The following is a 17,681-nucleotide window of genomic DNA, read 5'->3' as shown; positions in this document are numbered from 1 at the left end:
TTGCTGCAATACGTGCCAAGTTGCTCACTACCCGATGCGAGCGTCCACGCCGCGTTGTAAGGCACGCCACACACTCACTTTATGCCATTCAATGATGATTAGATACTGCTGAGACAAACCGTTGGGAAACATTGCAGAGCTGGAACCTGAGATCCTTGTCCACATGGCCCGGATACAACATCCGGCATTGAGCGTCAACATCTTCAGATACGGATAGACTCGCTCAAATTGTCTGCCAACAGCTGCCATTGAGACCAGCGCCATCTGGATGTGTCGAACTGTTGAATAGTGAGCATGGATGATAGACAACAGCCGCTGGTACCTGCGTGTGCATGGGTTCGCGCAGTGAGGACCGGGCTGGTTGTTAAAATTGGCGTCATATATCCATAGGTACTTGATAGTTAGGACCTTGGACTGTTGCTCTTTCGAGCCGAAATCCGAGCAAGATCAACCTCGAACCGCGTCAGTCCCGACATTTTCGCCGGGCATTGGCGATGCTGCGGGTTGATGCATAGCCTTTCGCCTCGCAAAATTGAACAAGCTGCCGTAGATGAGAGGAAATCTTCCGTCATCAATCATTCGATTTTGAAAATCCAAAACCAACAGCAAGCTCAAGTTGACGAACGAGCTGCGAGTTTCTGCGTCGAGCTGTCCACTTCTTTTGCCATGCCCATGTCCATGATACCGAGAGCAGACATGGGGATTGGGGATCTCGCAGGGGTGATCGGACAGTTCTTGTCTTGTTTGGGAAGAGCTTGCGAGAACGCGGCCCTTTATCCCAATTCGAACTGACAGCCGATGGAGATTGCAGGGCAGCAGAGCCCGTTTCCTTCCCCAAGCTCTCGTTACTGATGCTTGCTGTCTCCTCGTCAGGCCGCCCGTCATCCGTGTCAACGGGAGTGAAAAAGGCTAAAATGGCGTCCGTGTGGGTTGAGTGTTCGGGCAGGGGAGGGCGCTATGCTCTGCTAGGCATAGCTTGATGTCTGACTTCAGTTGACAGCTGTGAAGACATCAGAACCCGGTTCACCAGTTGGGATCGACTGCTAGGATCCCTGAGCCAGTTCAAGAGCCACAGGTCGTTTCGCCCATGTCTTCAAACTGTCCCTGCTCGTAATTATCACGGCTTCTTCCTCTTCGGAAAACCCGAGGGGCTCTGTACATATCCCTTGCCAAATCGTATACGGAAGGTTACTCTTGTCAGAGCGCTTCGTACGGATGTTTCCGTTAGGCCCCTGAATTTCTCAACAGGTGAGATTGTCAATAACACAATATTATTCAGCCAGACGTGCGTAACTCTGGCACACATTCCGAGTTGAGACAAACAATGCTGAGCTTACTCGAGCCAGATGAATAGGAGTTAATCTGAAGACCACCAAATGTGAAGGGAAGCTGTTAGTTGTTGGAGGCTCGAGCCGTATGTGCTACTTGTACGGAGTATCTTGAAAGTAGCTGTTAATGTTTAGGTACCTTACTGGAGAATATGCAATGTATACATCGACTGGCTCTTTCATCTTGTTTGCCCCAAGATTCACTTTGCTCCCCTCTTCTTCACCGGATGAAGAAGTGGATTGCCTCTTTGAATGTCGCAGGGCCCCTCAACGTCCGTTCGTGACGTGAACCACATACAGACAGGATGCCGAGGACGCGGTGCCAGGTCGCGGGGGGGGGGCGGATGGTTTGTGCGACCGACATGAGAAATATCGCAGCGGCGTACCCAGCATGGCCCACGGACGGAGACCCACGACGGGATAGGATTATTAACAGTTTGCGGATCCCAACTGCCATGACACGGCTGTCAGGGGGTGAACAGACATGGAGGGATCCATACAGTACTCCGTAGACGTGTGATATTGACAAGCGGGAGCATAATGGGATTTCTTGATGTGCGGAGGCGATGCAGGCTCGATATTGAAATGCGGTGATGGATGTTTGGCATCGAGACTCGACGATTGGGCGGTATGGGAATTTGCAAGAGACGAGGGCCTTTGAAGATGGCGACCCGCCGTCATTTCTCAGGTGCCTGGATGCCGGCTGACGTATGCTCAAATGGTGTGCCACTTTGTCTTGCGAATGCGATTGACGAAATCGGTGCTTCGTGCCTGTGCTGATGCCGTACTGCCATTCTGTGTGCAATACAACGGGTACGGAAAGGCAGAGACGGAGCCTGGGAACGGTATCTTTTTCGAGAATTGGGAATCAACCTGTGATGAGAGGATTGTCAGAGGAGCTCTCACGTTACACAAAAGACTTGGATATCACGCGGTGCCGCAACAGTCAGCCTCCATGCCTTTTCGCGCCTGGTTTGCCTCTGGAATCGCGCAGGGCGTTCTTTAGTCTGGTGCTAGGTGATGTTCAGTGCTTGCATAATGGTGTCTTGCGGCATCAGCCGTCTGGCGTCTACTTGAGAGGTCTCAAACTCGTACGGAGAGCACGCGAAACCACTTCGCAGTCGACGTCTGAAGATGGCTTGGTCTGTGAGGTAAGGTAGTGCCGAGTGAGGTGCTAAGGTAGAGTAGTAGTGTCCGCGGGCCAGGAAAAGAGCCGGTGCAGCCACACCAGACTCCACTATCCCTGAAGATCCGCTCTTTCCCTGCACCAATTTTGACATCGAATTGGCCCGGAGGACGAACCGTGCAGGACACACACCCCGGGGAAAGAAGGACCCTAAGGCAAGGCGAGGTAAAGTAGGTAAGGTGCTAAGGTAGGGTTCCTTAGAGAGGTACAGCCTTTCCAGGTATCGGGTGATTACTCACTTTTTGCTTGGATACCTCCATCAAGGTGCCATTGTCCCAGTAAGGTGAGTAAATTTGCCAGACTTCGCACCGCACTCCAAGTACTCAAACTTCAGAACGGTACAAGAGCAGCCGGTCTCTGTTGTCATCGACCGATCTAGTAGCCCTGCCCCCTCTCTCTTTTCTCAACATCGTTGCTCTTCCTGGGCCTTCGATGTCGAGGAAGGCTCGACGTTTTCTCGATCAATCACCTCCTAATCACATCCCAATCACACTCCGTAGGAAGCCATCCCCGTCCCAGAATGTCATCTGTCTTCCGTGTCTGCCAACAAAATATGGCAAAAAATGACGGAGACAATGTGGATTTGAAGTCCTGACATTTGACGGCGCCCCGATGGTGCTGCCTCCTTTCTATCATGTGTCCGAAGAGGAAATCACAGGTCTCTTTGAACCTGGGCCAGATAGGTAGTTCTCCGAATGTTTGCTCGCCCTCGTGCCCTCCCACCAGGTAGATCCGTTACTATGTAGCCGGTTTTTTTTGACTTTTTTCAGCCAAGGTAGTCTCAATGATCACCGAATCGCAACAATTTCATATTATCGCTCGCGTGCTACCTTCCAAATGGACAAAGTTTGGTTTATACGTCGAATTGGCGTGTCCATTTCGTAGTGTTAGGTAGATTCCAGCTTCCGGACCGAGTCACTGCTTCGACAAGGCATCTTCACAGACCGAGAACGTGAATCAGCCTAGTGGCCGGTATCCGTTCTACAAAATTGCTGTTCAAAGACTCACTCGGTCTCTGTTAAGAGGCGAGGTTGATGAGACAAGATGGTGTGAAATACTGCTCAAGTCCTGGTCGTGATAAAGCGGTACTGTTCGAGGGCTAGCGCGCCGTTACAGGCGTTTCGACCCCAATTGACCCCTTCCTCCACTGATTCGGGCACTGCAGTGGCCCCGGCCCGGCCTTGACTCCTTGAGGTTCACCGTTCCGTCAACCACGGCCCACTAAAGCGGAAAGTTCCTATTGACGACCTGAGTGCGCGACCGACTGCGTGTTCTATTTTCAAAGTTTCCTCTTTTCACGTCCACATTCGGCGGGAACAAGTGAGAAAACGCAAGCCCCACCTGCCGGGCTCCGTCTCCTTCCTTCACAATTTACCTGCCAGGTGAGGTACCTTACCTTGCTCTGCATTGCCCCATTACTAGGTTCCTTGAGTTTACGCGCTAGGCACGGAGTATTCTTACCGACTTCTTACTGTTGCCAACTGCCACTTCCATTGCATAGTAGCGTTGCCTTCCTCTTTCTCGAATCTCTCTGCTTACCTTATCCTACCTTACTTACCTAGTGTACCCGCACCGTTTTCAGTCCAACTAGAGATTAGGAGCAGCTACACTAACACAAATCCTTGCACAAAGCATACGCCAATACACACACACAAAGCTGATCTCAAGTTATCAACTGCATCTCGACGCGTCTTGCCTTCCTCCGTGTCTCAGGCCCCCGCCCGCAGTTGCACTTTTACCGACGAGACTACCCGTAAGAAGTTGCCGTGTAAACGAGTTGGTTGGCCATCTCTAAATCTCAGGCCGGGGTTGCCTTCAACGCGTCCTCCGATCCCGACCTCTATTGACATTCAATTTTGTCATGGCCCCCACCTCAACACCAACTCCATATGACTTTCCGAGACTGAGAGTCTCGGTTCATCTCGAGGTACTTGCTCCCCCTTTCTTTGAACTAGCCGAACTGGGGTCGAGGACCCCTTATTGCTTTTAGTCTATTCTTACTTGTTCCCTACTTTCTGCGTATCCATGGATTACCATCAGAGTTATCCAGCTGCAAAATCTACATTGAGAATGCCATGTTCTTTCCCTGGCTCTTTGCCGTCCAATAGACTTTCCGCTGACATGAGCTATAGGATGACACCAGGTTCCTCGCTCAAGATGATCCGGTGCCTGGTAAGCCCCGCCGCCCCAATGTGGACTCGAGACACTGCTTTCAACCGTGGCTAATCTCGCCTCAGAGTTCTTTGATGTCAAATTCTGCCCTTATCAGCCATTGGATGCGAGACCCGTCTTCGCCGCCGTCAGTAAGAAGCATGTAGGTTGCAGCATCTTGGTAGTTGTCTTGGGAGTGCTCTTTGGGCTCTAACCTCCTCTTCAGATAATAGTCTGCCGCCTCACGGCAGCTGCCGATGACTCCAATCCATGCGAAATTATCAGCATAATTCGGGATGATGATGTGCGTTCTCCCTGGTAGCCAAATTACCCACAGCAGCCTCGGCAACTGACTCGAATAAAGACCGAGGCAAGAAATTACTCCTGCACTTGGACAAGAGACGCGGAGACCGGCAGGCCGCTATTGTGTTACGGCGGAGAAGACGCCAAGATCAAGGTTTACGACATAATCGAGCAGAAGCTCGTCAACGTGAGTCGAGATACATCCAACGTATCCTGTAGACGTTTTGCTCATATCTCACTTAGTGTCTCGTAGGCCACGGCGGAGTGAGTCATGCCTTGATAATATCACATATTGGGGGCTCCTACTGATGAACCTTCAGGACGTTTGTGACGTGGTCACGTCTCCGATAGACCCTCTGATCATCGCCTCGTGTTCCGACGATACGACAGTCAGGATATGGAGTCTAGATCCCAAACATGAAAAACAGCCCTGCTTGTGCATTCTTGGAGGCGAAGGTCATTACTGGAACCTGCTAACATTAGTACGTGTAGCTCTATTGCTGTTTCCTGGTCGCAACTCTGAGGCTGACTCTTCATCTAGGCATGGCACGACACGGGCCGCTATATTCTCTCCGCCGGTCATGATCAGATTATCAACCTCGTAGGCAATAATCCCATTTGCCACTCCCAAGTTCTATAGTTAACAGACCAAACAGTGGACAGTACCAGATCTTCCCACTGAACACACCGACCGCCCAGTGGAGGTTCACTATCCTCACTTCTCAACATCAGAGGTTCACAGCAGTCTCGTGGATTGGTAAGTCTTTGCCTGGAAAGCAGCTTATTATACACCACTGATGTCTCAAAGTGTATCCTTCTATGGTGACTACATTCTCTCGCGAGCCTGCCACGACGATGTGATCGTCTTGTGGAAGATTGAAGGCTTCTCCTCCCAGGACCCGCCCCCTCCGCAGTCCATGGCCCCGACAACCATCAACCCGGCCAATCTCACCCGCTCTGCCTTCAGCCCGGGCGTTTCGGCAGAATGTCCAGCTCCCTACACGCGGCTCATCGAGTTCCAGACGCTCGGTTGCGGCCCGCAGTTCTTTATGCGATTCAAGCTGCACTTCGTTCCCGACCAGCACCCCATCCTAGCCTTCTGCAACGCCAACGGCAAAATCTACTTTTGGGACTTTGAGCAGATTACAGGCTTTCACGACTATGTCAATGCCGTCAAGAGACCCAAGAGAGACGGGGAGGAGGCCGTGACGAAGCCCAGCTGGCTGCCGGCCATCACCCATCGGGCTAACACGAACGGCAAGGCCGCGCCGACGGTCCGAGAGAAGAAGGCGGCCGACAAGGCTCACCGGACAGAGCTTGAGCAGATTCCCGAGCTGAGGGCCCAGTACAACCAGGAAACGCTGCAGACGTGGGATGGCAAGTTCACCGTCGGCAACCCTCAGGTGCCACTGAAGCCCCACAAGATTGAGAACTGCGGCGCTTCGACATTCGTTGGTAGACAGGTTGCCTGGAGCCCCGGAGGTGAATGGTGCGTCGTTGTGGGTAGCTCCAACTTTGCTCTGGTTTTCCAGAGATGGGTGCCCAAGAAGGATGCGTGACTTAATCGGTAGGAAGGATTGGCGGTGGAGGGTAATGCCGGGTAGAGAGGATGGTGCCTCGGCTCGTACCAATCTTTTTGATGCTCTCGACTAGGTAGCTTAGTTTCCGCGTCAGAACAATATCGGCCATCGCTTCTAGCTAGCTGTACGATACTCTCTGAAGGGAAGTGACGAAAAGACGGGCAACACAGGCCCCTCGTCCTCCTCAACGGGCGCCATCAGCTTCTGAATCAAAGCATCAAGTTTCCCGCCGTGCTCCGCCATCTTGTGAAAGCTGCTCCGCGCGTTATTCCTCTCCACCTCCCGCCGCGCCCTGGCCTCCGCCATCTGGCCGCCCCCTTCGTCGTGCGTGTATGCCGGGATGAGCAGGTCGCCAATGTACAGCGACACCATCCCACGCACCCGCCACAGCTCGGCGCTGTGCGAGAAGGGCCGGTCCTCCAGCAGGTCGTTCATGCGGCCCGCCATCTCGCGCAGCATGTCGAGCGTCTTGAGCCGGATCTGGTCCCTCGCCTGCCGAAGACGCGTGTCCCGCCCGTTGACCTGCTCAGACCGGAAGCCGGATCCCTCCATCATGCTGTCACCCCCGCCGCCGCCACCGTCGAGGAGTGAAGAAGGCTCCTGCCAGGACTCATCCTCCCAGTCCTCCGCCTCGCGATTCACCCGCCTCAACGAAGCCGCATGCTGCGCATGCACCTGAAAGACCTCATAACTCAACAGCGCAGGCCAAAAGTCGACGGCGCACACGGCGTGGCGGTGCTTGTAGTTGTAAGGGAACCGCTGGATCAGGTCCCGAAAGTACTCGCGCACGCGCGGGGCGTTGGCGAACGGGTACGCCTCGTCGTCCGTCGCCGTGGCGCGCGCGCTGCCGCCCTCGCGCATGAGGATCTCGGCGCCGAGGGCCCAGTAGTTGTTGCGCCGCACGTCGACGGGTCTGCCGTGGGCCGTGGACCGCGCGAGGATGCCAAAGGCGCGTTTTGCGTTGGCGATGTCGCCGGCGTCGAGGAAGCCGTAGATTGCGCGGACGAGGGGCCTGAGGGGAGATTTTTCAGAGGCGTATTTTGGTTTGGGGGTACCGTCTTTCTTCTTGCGGTGGCGCTTCTTGTCGTCTTCTTCTTCGTCTAGATCCTCTTCATCCTCCTCTTCTACCTCGCTAGTCTCGAGCGCCTTTGACAGAGACGCCGAGGAGGCGGACGGTCCTGGCCGAGCTGGCGCATCGCGGTCTTGCCAGTTGCGGTGCGGAAATCTGTGCTGCGTCCTTGAGGGCAGCTCGTCCGTCTCGGCGAGACCGGCGAGATGGAGCTGACGGAGGATGGAAGGCGTATGGCTGAGCGGGTTGATGGAGTCGCTGGGGAGCTGAGACTGGTATCGGTACTCGTTGCTGTCGCTCATCGACATGGCTGAGGCGGACCTCTTGCGGCCGGTGGCTGGCTGGCTCATGGTCGCTTCCGCCCCGTGCGCGGGTTTATGTGATGAAGTTTTGATGACACGATCAAACGTATTGGTATCGAATGCTTAATTAAAATGTCGGTATTGCTATTGATGTTTCATCTGCTTGGTAGGCTTAAGTGAGGTTGAGGTAATGGTGTAAGTAAGGTGAGTGTGTGTTGAGAATTCGGTCAAGAGTGAAGCGGGGCCGCATGCTTCATTTACACTGTGTCTACCACAAGGGTATCAAGTATCGAGGGATGGACGCGGAAGCTTCAACAAGTTGCTCTCAATCGTTAAGAGACAGTGTTCATGGCTGCATTTTCGTTGAAATCTGGTTCAAGTACCGGTCTATGGCTAGGTATCTTGGTTAGGTTTTCAGGGCCGCCTTGTTCTTGATCTTTCTGCTCTTTACCCAAAATCGGTCTATGAAGTGTCGCCCTGGAGTGAGCGTACCTTAACCCATTCTAACAAGCTATTCAGTTCCTTTTCACAGCTATTACCACGATAGTCCCGTAAAACTAACACCCCCAAGAATGATCGAAACTTGTCCTGATTCGAGGCACTGCACACTCCAATCTTTACCTAATTATGGGGCAAGGCGAGCAAAGCTTCAACCAGCCCATTGTGCCCGTCTCGAGACTCAACAACCAACAACACTCAACAACCAACAACGGTCGTATTGTTATGATGTCTTTGGGCTGAACCCCATAGTCCATTATAGAACGTAGGGGGAAAAGCACTTTCACGATCACTGCCTTGATGTGCGTAGCAAGCCATAGGAAGGGGAAAAAGCAACATCTCGATGTATCTTTGGTCATCACAGTCGCCTAATGTACATTATCTAGAATTCGCAAGTGTCTTCAGCAGTACGAAGCATCCGCTTACGCAGACTTGCGCTCAAAGTAAGTCCACTGGCCCTCAACAGGCTTCTCCTCAAGGTCCTCCCATCTGGTTATTGGCTGTTAGCAAGGTCGGGAGAAAAGGGCTGAGAGAGGAAAGAACGTACACCTTGGCCTGCGTCATCACATCCACGAGCTTCAGCTCGCCCTCGGCAACCTGAATGACCTCCTCAATGAGGCCAGCTCCGATCTTGGTCTCCAACTCGGAAATCCTAGAACAGGTCAGTATAAGCCCCCTTCCCCGTTGCCAGCAAACCCCGTCTCAATGTGATGGTCCTGCTCCGGGAAAATAAAAAACGTACTGGTCGGCTGTCAATTGCGGCTCCGCCTCCCACTGCACCTTGGCGATGTCGTTCAGGTCCTTGCGGTCGGCGAGAAGCTGGTGGTCCTTTCGCTCGGCCTCGCTACGGGGGCCCTCCAGGGTACCGCCCTCATCCTTCTCGCCGTCCCACTCCTCGTAGCGGACGTCCTGCTCCTCGTGCTGGGTCGCGACGACAAACGTCCTGCCGCCGAGCTTCACCGTCCGCGCGCCGCTGCCGTCGACGCGGCCGCTAACGAGGCGGAACTGTTCGGGCTTCTCCTTGACAATCTGCTCGGCCCTCTTCTCCCACTCGGGGTATCCGGGCGGTACCGTCGCTTCGACGAGGCTGAGGCGGTGCTTCGTGATGGCTTCGACCGATTGGCGGTAGAGGGAGGACTCGGGGACCGTCTGGAGCTTCTCGAGGGTGGTACCGTACAGGTAGAGCAGTGTCGACCGCGGGCTGTTGTGCGTCCAGAGGCCGGTGAGACCTGTCGGGGTGCCGGCTTCGAGATAACGAGCAGGCTTGACGCCCGCGAGCAGGCGAAGTGTTCTCCGCATGATTGCGATATCAATTGGCTCGAATTGGAGATCGCGGGTGTTCGGTGAATTGAGCTATGGAGCGCAAGGTCGACAGCAGTACTGGGGGATGCAGTGTCGCTTGGATTTCATTGACCAGTAGATTTCCTTACATAAGTCAGCACTCCCAGATCACGTGACTCTACTCTGTCATTCAGACACTTTCGGAGGCGCAAATCTGCGTCTCTTTCTCGTAGCATTTATTATAATACAATGCACGCATTTGACAAGCTCGGAGACCTCGGTTGCATTCCATGTTTTACTTGTGATTCTTAGTGAAGCAGTCGACGGCACTTTGGAAGTCCAACATTGTCATTGGCAAAATGCCCCACTGACAATGCACTCACTAGGTACTGGTATCACGACTAATGAGAGACTTTTCCACATGAACATATGGATAGGTAGGCATGCAGGCTGGCACTGAATTGAGAAAATGGACAAGCTATTTGGAATTCAGTACCAAGCCGTACTGCCAGTCACAGTTGCTGGTAGTCGTACGGAACTCGTCAGACGTGAAAACAACTATATATTCAGAAGTCGTCAAATCAACCTTGAACGACGCGATCAGGACGCTCTCACACCCTACCATGAGGGTTTAAGGCGTCGATAATGAATCGAAGTAGTCCCTAAAGCCACACATGGCTGAAGTGGAAACAAGCCGTCTTTCAACGATGCATGGTGCGTAACAAACGCGGCCCTAGCCATACCGGCTGCAATAAAAGCAATCGGGCTTCCTCCAACTCTCAAGTACATCAATCCGCGGAATGCTGATAGCTCGCTAGACATCAACCAAAATCTAGGTATGATGAAGCTGCTAGTACTGCAAAGGCGGCGGCGATCAAGAAAATAGGCGCTCACTTCCAACCGCTTAAGAGGCGTTCTCACGGCTCTTGCGGTAGCTGGCCTGCAGCGAAAGGGCGTCAGCACGGATCGGTCTTCGTTATACTTCGTAGTTCGAGGCGCGACTAACCTCCTGCTCAACCTGCAGGCCATCGACAACCGGGGCGAGCTCGCTCAGGATCTCGTATGCCTTCTTGTGGTACTCGATCTGAGCAGCAATCAGGTCGGCAAGGTTGCGAAGGGGCTCAGGGGTATCAAGAACCTGTAAAGAGTTAGCAATCACCGATTTCGTGCAGACAAAAAGTTCAGGTGTACGGACATTCTTCATGACACCAACGGCCTCTTCAGTCTGCGTGACAAAGTCGTCCTCGGCCTTCTCGATCTCCTCCTGGGCCTCAGGGCTCAGCTCCTGCGGCTGACCATCATCGGGACGAGTGGCACCGGGGCCCATCTTCCAGGTGGTCCCGTGGGCGCGAGCCTTGGCGGCATCGAGAGTCAAGCGGGATTTCTCGACGTTTTGGCGGGCGCGGGTAGCGAACTTGAGGTTGGTGTTCAAGGTGGTGTTCCAGCCGGCAAGGAAGCGGCTCTGGATCTGAGCGTCCTGGGCCATGCGGGACTCGCCAACGCGCTCCATAGCCAAGGCATACTTCTCAAGCGCCGTAGCCAAGGGATCCTCGCCCGTACCGGTGTGCTGCTGGTGAAGGACCTGGCTGCTGGACAGACTGGCCCGGGCAATGGCATGGTTGAAGGTCTTGGGCTGGGGCTTTGCCGAAGGGGGGGCGGTCAGGGCTGCCTGGGCCTCGGCCGGGGAACCAGCGGACGAAAGAAGAGTAACCTTCTCGCTAACGGTACGGCCGAGGTCTTGGAAGGTCTCCTTGATGTTGGGCGGGTAGTCGTAGGCCTCGTTCGAGTATTGCGAGCTTCGGGTCATTGGTGTTAGTGGTCGATCTTCGACTCATGGGGCCTCTCCATCGAGAACTCACGTCACAGCCAGCATCTTCTGATGGACCTGCTTGAGTGCATCGACGCGCTTCTCGAGATCAATGTAGTCGGGAGGAAGCTGGGTCTATGGAGGACGAGAAGATTAGCTCTTGCTTGATTGAATAACTGCTCAGGTCGGCGCAAGGAAATCAAAGTACCTTGTCCTCGGCCTGGCCAAGCTGCTCCTTGGTGTACTGGAAAGTACGGGAAGCGAAAGGGGTGATCGAGGCCCCAAAGGAGCTGCATTGTTGGGAATTCGTCAGCCTGGATACAGCACTCGCGACCGCTGACATGAAGGGCATGCGACAACGCACGTGAAGTTCTTGCCGAGATTCTTGAAATCCATCTTGGCGGTGGTTTGATAGGACAAAGTAGGGTGGGAAAAGAAAGCAACTCGGTTGCTGCGGGAAAGTCGGCACTGACGATAATGCTTGTTGGACGGGTTGAGGTGGGTTGTAGATGCGGGAGTTCTGCCTCGTGCCTGCCTGCGACCTGAAGCAAGATAGACAGGTATCCAGTATGTTAAATTGGCTGCACAGCAACCTCCAGCATGCTGTCACAAGCTACCCAGGGGCAGCTGGCCAGGTGGATCAGTCAAGCAGGGAATGGGTGCACACTACCTTAGCGCACGTGATTTATGGAACACGTCCCGGTACGTACTGGCTCCAACACATCTTTGGATGGCACTGTTTCCTCGCAGCTGTTGGATGCATCCCTCCCTTACCTTACTCAAAGATACCGAGGAGCAGTTCGTCATGCAGATTCTAGCTGGGTTTGGGGTCCCAGGTGGAAACTTCAGGATTTATTCATATGTGTCTCTTCTCCATCGCACTTTCAAAGAATAGGTACCTTACTAGGTGACACTCCTTCAACTAAGTCCCACGGAGAAGCTAGTGGCGTCAACGGATAGGTAGACATTTACAATGGCTCGGCTAAGACTATTCATGTGTGACACGCATAGATTCAACGTTGATCTCGCTTTTTGATTTCCTTTTGATGCATTTAGCTTCCTCTGGCCCCCACCTCCCAATCAATGGAATACTGCCATAGGGGGCTGCTCTTCAAAGCCACTCCTAGAGGTCTTAGTCAGGCGGCTTTGTGTCTGCCCATGATGGTTCAATGTAACGACAAACGTTCTCGTAATCCAACAGCTTCGGGTCGCTCAGTGGGAGGTGTGGCGTTGTCCAGAACATGGTCCAGTTGGTGTCCTTGAGTTTCCATGTGCCCAAAGATCTCTCAAAATACCACTTATTGACGGGGTTGTCCTGTCGGCTACGCCAGCAGACGCCTTCTGGAAAGCAGCCTCTGACCATTGCGTTGAAAACCACATCTGCAACTCCACCACTTCCCTGGCGGCTCTTGAGAACTGCAAACTTATCCAAGTACGGAACCAGTCGACCGGTCTTGTACGCAGTCTCTTCATCTAGATCGAAAGGCTTCTCCCAAGTCAGGATTGCTCCACCCTCGTACTCGCCTGCAATGATGATACCGGCCAGGTTCTCGTTGACACGCTCTAAGTAGTGCTCAACGTCCAATTCCCGATTAAAGGAGTCATTAATGAGATTGACCAGTCGTGGCATGTCTATACAGGTGTCTGTGAGCCTCAGGCGCGGGCCGCCAGGCCGTGGTGGCACCCAGGCACTGATTGTAGGATCGGGATAGACTGTAAGTGGCATGCCGCGCTTGACCAAAGTTGCCACATGGGTCTCGCCGGACGCCATGTCACCTTTCTTCCCGGAGCGGACCCGGTCGAGCGGTAGTGATGACGAAAATACGGGCTTATCCGTTAGCAGGTTGTGAATCAAAGGATTTTGCCGGTTACGTGTTGTGACGCTTGTAAATTGCTGGATCGGCTTGTTTGCTGCAGCCGATGGGGTGCTGATTATGGCAGAAGAAGTCGAGGGCAACATCGCAAGCACCTTCTTTGAAAGGTCGAGATTTCGAGCGTGGAGCTGCCGCACATTCTCGGGATATTTACCTCGCCGTGCTTCTGATCCTGTAGGGTGTGTGAGGCCATACATGATGCCCTCGAATTCCTGGTCCAAGTTGATATATCGATGACACGAATCATCATGTGCATCCGACAAAGGTGTGCCTCCAGCTGGGTCGAGGATGATGACCTTTTCGACTGAGGCAACCTTGGCTCCAGGACTGAGACTGGAGTCAGGTGCTCCAACGGGGCTTTCAGAGGCGTTGAATTGAAGACCACAGAAAAATTTGGTGAGTGCAATGATGGTTTCGTCAGCGTCCACCACGTCGATGCTCTTCATGTTGTGTGCCATAGTGACTGGGGGTACAACAACAATCGCATTGTCTCGCAGAGCTCGCAGCAGAAGGTGCGGGTGCTGGATATAAACGCCCGACGGCATGAACCCCTTTGTTTGTGCCGTCTGCGACTCAGCTTCGGCAATGCACTGGTCGAGCAGAATGCTACCTGGCTCGCCAAATGTCTCAATGGCTTGCTGGACTCTCCAGGATTGCTCCCGAAGAAGCTTTCGGGACGATACTTGTCCTCCGTCGAGGACAATGAGACTGACGAGTCCTAGTTTCCTAAGTTGGGTCAGGGTTTTGGCGATAGCACTCAGCATCTCATCGTCAACATCCTGTGGAAGGCGTATCTTGACAATCGCCAAGTTGATGGGTTCGCCCTCTGGAATGGCGGTTTCGGCCTTGAACTCAGTGCCTTGAATGAACTTTGGCGCCTGATTGATGACTCGAACGGACGAATAAGTTTGGTCAGGTCCCTCTTGTGACTTGGAAACTTTGCGCTTCTTGGAGCCATCCTCGCCGGACTGAGGGGCATATTTTTGAAGGTAGCCTTTAGCATCACGACGAGTGGCCGAGGCCTCTAAGACAGATACAATAAAGTCCTGCAGTTCTTGTCAGAGATTGAAAGAAGAAACGAAGCGGGGTTTCATTAAGTACTCTGTCTTCTGCTCGTTGCCTCTCACGGGCCTGATTGCTGGATGAATGGCGGACTGCTGAAAGAGCACTCTGCAAGGCCTCTTCTTGGCGCGTGCCACCTAACCGCGGGCGGTGGTAAAGTCTGCAATTGGGCGGGCTGCAAGAGTCGAGAGCGAATGGTGCCTAATGTGAAGTTTGTCAGGCCTGGGCATAACGACTTGGAGACGTGTTGGAATCAAGAGTTGGGACGCATACCCTTGCAACCAGGTTGCTTGCTTGCTTCAACGCTGGAGACCGCATCTTACCGATAACGGCGAGAGATGTAGAGCATGCCGTGGATGTGCTTCGTTGGCCTACAGCGGCAATATGATGGCCAAGTAGAAGGCGAGGCGGTCTGGTATCTGAAAATAAGTCCGGGTGGACACAATCCTGTTGTTCCTTTCTTACAGAGTATATGCAAGAGCAGATATAACACTGAGGCAAGCGAAGGAAATAAAAGAAGCTAGAGTCTGTGACCGAGTGACCAGCCGATTAGAGGCAGCGTAATAGCAGCGTCGTGAGCGAGGGGAGGGTCAAAGCAGGTCCATCCCTTCAGACAGCCATGCAAATGACTGCCACGCCGTCCTTAGGATCTGTCTGAGCACTGAATCGCGCCTGTTTGAATGGAGTTGCAGAAACAAAGTCGGGCAGACTTTAAGAGTCGGTGACGAAGGGAAAGGGACCTTGGCTGTGGCCGGGAGAGCACGAACTGCAACCCGCCCTGTCCCCCCGACCGAGAAATTCCCACTTTGTGAGTCAAGGTGACCTACCAAAGGGCGTACTGATAAGACGATAAGAACAGATAGGTCTCCATCATGGGGACCGCCATCGGCGACCGTCAAGTATTACCGTAGCACCGAGGCGAGCTGTCGGACAAGCAGACGAGGTAAAGGAAGACAAATCGCCAATCGAAAAAAAAAACCTCAACAATTGGCGCGGTTCATCTCTCTTACCGTGCACTCCCGATTCAATTGCTTGCATGTTGAAAAAATGGCTCAGCATGTGACGAGGGGCAAAAACTTCATGAGCGGCACCTTCGCACGACTTACACCAACGGCCGTCAACCAACACAACTACCTGTAGTTAATCTACTAATAAGAATCTCACTGCTTGGCACCCCAAGGCACAGCTACGAGGACGGGAACAGCCGTAGATACACACTAATCAGCCGGACTGCCTTGCTCAAGTCCGTATCAGGTTCGCTCCCGACATCTGGGCTTCGTTGGCGTGGAAAAGTAATCCTGGATGAGTTGTAAAGCGTACCTACTTTTTATGCAGTGGAGCAAAGTTATAAGCCCGTTGGTTGATCACACGTTCTCAATTGCGCCGTTGACACTAGGTGCCTTCCTTGACAAATTGCTTTGCCTTACTCCAGTTACTGATATAATACTGTTCCATTAACCTCGAGGTGCTCCTATCTATTCACTATACTAGTCAATTTCTTAGCCCCTCCCATTGTTTGTCCCAAGTTACCGATGAAAGTGCCGCTGTGGTCTCTATGATGAACCGAAGCAACCCCGCTCGGGCAAAGCCGTTGTCGTCACCTCGCTCTTCAAACTCAACTGACCAAGACCCTGAGGGGCTTTCCGGCATGTTAATGCCGCCGCTTATATGTCACCAACTTCATAGAACTTCTCATAGGTTTCATTCTCACTATTGACGCACTTCTCTCTTAACGTTTTGTATTCCGCTGTATTCTAACTTGCACAGTTCTGCCCCAAACTCATCTACTACTAGACATCCTTGTCAGCCACAATCATCTTCAAAACACTATACTTCACAATGGCTCAGACTCTTCTTTGGATCGGCCTCGGCAACATCGGCAGGGTGAGTCGTCCCCGGAGTTTTGAGTCGCCACACCCCGTCCCGATTGCGATATGCGAGCTGACCTGCTCAGGGTATGTGTAAAAACATTGCGGAAAAGTCCAAACTTGACAAACCACTCCTCATCTACAACCGCACCACAAAGAGAGCCACGGACCTGAGCCAGAGCCTGCCCGCCGGTAAGACGCAGGTCGTCGAGTCGCTCGGGGACGCCATCGCGCAGGCCGACATCATCTTCACGTGCGTTGCCAACGACCAGGCAGTGGAGGAAATATTCGCGACCGCAGCCCAGCAGAAACTCGAGGGCAAAGTCTTTGTCGAGTGCTCAACCATTGCTCCCGGCGCTTCAGAAGCGGCCGCGAAGGCGGTACTGGATAAGGGTGCCGAGTTCATTTGCGCACCCGTGTTCGGAGCACCTGCCATGGTAGCGGCTGGCAACGCGACCTTGGTGCTTGCCGGACCCAAGGCCTCGATCGAGAAGATCCGGCCTTATATCGATGCCATGGCGGCTCGCGAGATCAACATGGCTGATGAGCCGTATCACAAGGCGTCTACGCTGAAGGTACTGGGTAACACCGTCATCCTGGGCATGGTTGAGCAGCTCGCCGAGACATATGTGGCTGCCGAGAAGAGCGGGCTCGGGACCGGTTACGTGAAGCAGTTTGTCGATGCCATGTTCGGTGGCAGTCCTTACCCTGCGTACTCGGTGCGTATGTTGGAGGGTGACTATTACAAGAGGGAGGAACCGCTCTTCGCCGTTGACTTGGCGAGGAAAGACGCCGGGCACGCCATGGCTATTGCCAAAGCCGCAGGGACACGACTGCCAAACATCGAAAATGCCGATAGGCACCTACAAATTGTTAAGGAGCATGTAGGACCGTCAGGCGATATGGCCGGCATCTATGGCGCCGTAAGAAAGGAAGCTGGCCTCAAGTACGAGAATGACTCTTGAGCAAGGGCTCCTAATGCTATGGCTCAAAAGGCATCGGCTCAAAGACTTATGCGCAACATAAACGAAATTAAAAGGGAAAAAATCATACCAGAAGACTGATTCTTATTTAGTTGCATGACGTGAAATCGAAGGCATATGTTACTCGAACCTCGAGTTATAGGATTTAGTATTAGTGACTTGAAAATGGACTTACAAAATACTTAGCTCTTGCCTTGCCTATGACAGATTCATAGGTAGGCTGGAAGGGTGGAGAGACAGGAATGACTAATCACCAGCAACGGTCGAGCTGCCGGCTGGTGCACTGCACCGACAGCTGCACCCACAACTGACGTCCAGAACCTCCTACCTAGCTCAGCCTTCCCAACGACGACAGAAGCAATCGACGCAGCAGCACGACGACATCAACG

General features: G+C 53.3%; 6 protein-coding genes across 6 annotated transcripts; 2 read left to right on the top strand and 4 right to left on the bottom strand.

Annotated features, from left to right (window-relative positions):
* Positions 1-4,375: 4,375 nt before the first annotated feature.
* On the top strand, positions 4,376-6,595 carry BDZ83DRAFT_762821 (WD domain-containing protein; the record flags this gene model as incomplete). Its single annotated transcript, XM_060515209.1, has 9 exons — positions 4,376-4,441; positions 4,647-4,686; positions 4,752-4,828; positions 5,030-5,155; positions 5,212-5,232; positions 5,289-5,450; positions 5,510-5,569; positions 5,625-5,725; positions 5,777-6,595. 9 exons carry the CDS (start codon positions 4,376-4,378, stop codon positions 6,525-6,527), a joined length of 1,404 nt encoding a protein of 467 aa, XP_060369124.1. The 3' UTR covers positions 6,528-6,595.
* Positions 6,596-6,662: 67 nt separating this feature from the next.
* BDZ83DRAFT_569105 (uncharacterized protein) lies at positions 6,663-7,967 on the bottom strand (the record flags this gene model as incomplete). The annotated part of the gene is made up of 1 exon (XM_060504152.1): positions 6,663-7,967. One exon carries the CDS (start codon positions 7,965-7,967, stop codon positions 6,663-6,665), a length of 1,305 nt encoding a protein of 434 aa, XP_060369123.1.
* Positions 7,968-8,674: 707 nt separating this feature from the next.
* BDZ83DRAFT_606572 (ETC complex I subunit conserved region-domain-containing protein) lies at positions 8,675-9,873 on the bottom strand. The gene is made up of 3 exons (XM_060507389.1): positions 9,160-9,873; positions 8,965-9,069; positions 8,675-8,906 (listed from the first exon to the last, which is right to left on the bottom strand). Exons 1-3 carry the CDS (start codon positions 9,714-9,716, stop codon positions 8,840-8,842), a joined length of 729 nt encoding a protein of 242 aa, XP_060369122.1. The 5' UTR covers positions 9,717-9,873; the 3' UTR covers positions 8,675-8,839.
* Positions 9,874-10,674: 801 nt separating this feature from the next.
* BDZ83DRAFT_569188 (BAR domain-containing family protein) lies at positions 10,675-11,857 on the bottom strand (the record flags this gene model as incomplete). Its single annotated transcript, XM_060504161.1, has 4 exons — positions 10,675-10,836; positions 10,894-11,494; positions 11,558-11,640; positions 11,714-11,857. 4 exons carry the CDS (start codon positions 11,855-11,857, stop codon positions 10,675-10,677), a joined length of 990 nt encoding a protein of 329 aa, XP_060369121.1.
* A 780-nt stretch (positions 11,858-12,637) lies between these two features.
* Positions 12,638-14,759, bottom strand: BDZ83DRAFT_569085 (putative N-acetylglutamate synthase; the record flags this gene model as incomplete). Its single annotated transcript, XM_060504148.1, has 3 exons — positions 12,638-14,425; positions 14,481-14,642; positions 14,715-14,759. The coding sequence occupies 3 exons, from the start codon at positions 14,757-14,759 to the stop codon at positions 12,638-12,640; spliced, it is 1,995 nt and encodes a 664-aa protein (XP_060369120.1).
* Positions 14,760-15,852: 1,093 nt separating this feature from the next.
* Positions 15,853-17,600, top strand: BDZ83DRAFT_606559 (uncharacterized protein). The gene is made up of 2 exons (XM_060507388.1): positions 15,853-16,325; positions 16,396-17,600. Exons 1-2 carry the CDS (start codon positions 16,281-16,283, stop codon positions 17,272-17,274), a joined length of 924 nt encoding a protein of 307 aa, XP_060369119.1. The 5' UTR covers positions 15,853-16,280; the 3' UTR covers positions 17,275-17,600.
* The last annotated feature ends 81 nt before the right edge of the window (positions 17,601-17,681 follow it).

This window comes from Colletotrichum acutatum (assembly GCF_030867785.1).
Source record: "Colletotrichum acutatum strain CBS 112980 chromosome Unknown BDZ83scaffold_13, whole genome shotgun sequence".
In the NCBI taxonomy this organism is placed as follows: domain Eukaryota; kingdom Fungi; phylum Ascomycota; class Sordariomycetes; order Glomerellales; family Glomerellaceae; genus Colletotrichum; species Colletotrichum acutatum.
This window is presented reverse-complemented; position numbering and strand designations above follow the sequence as displayed.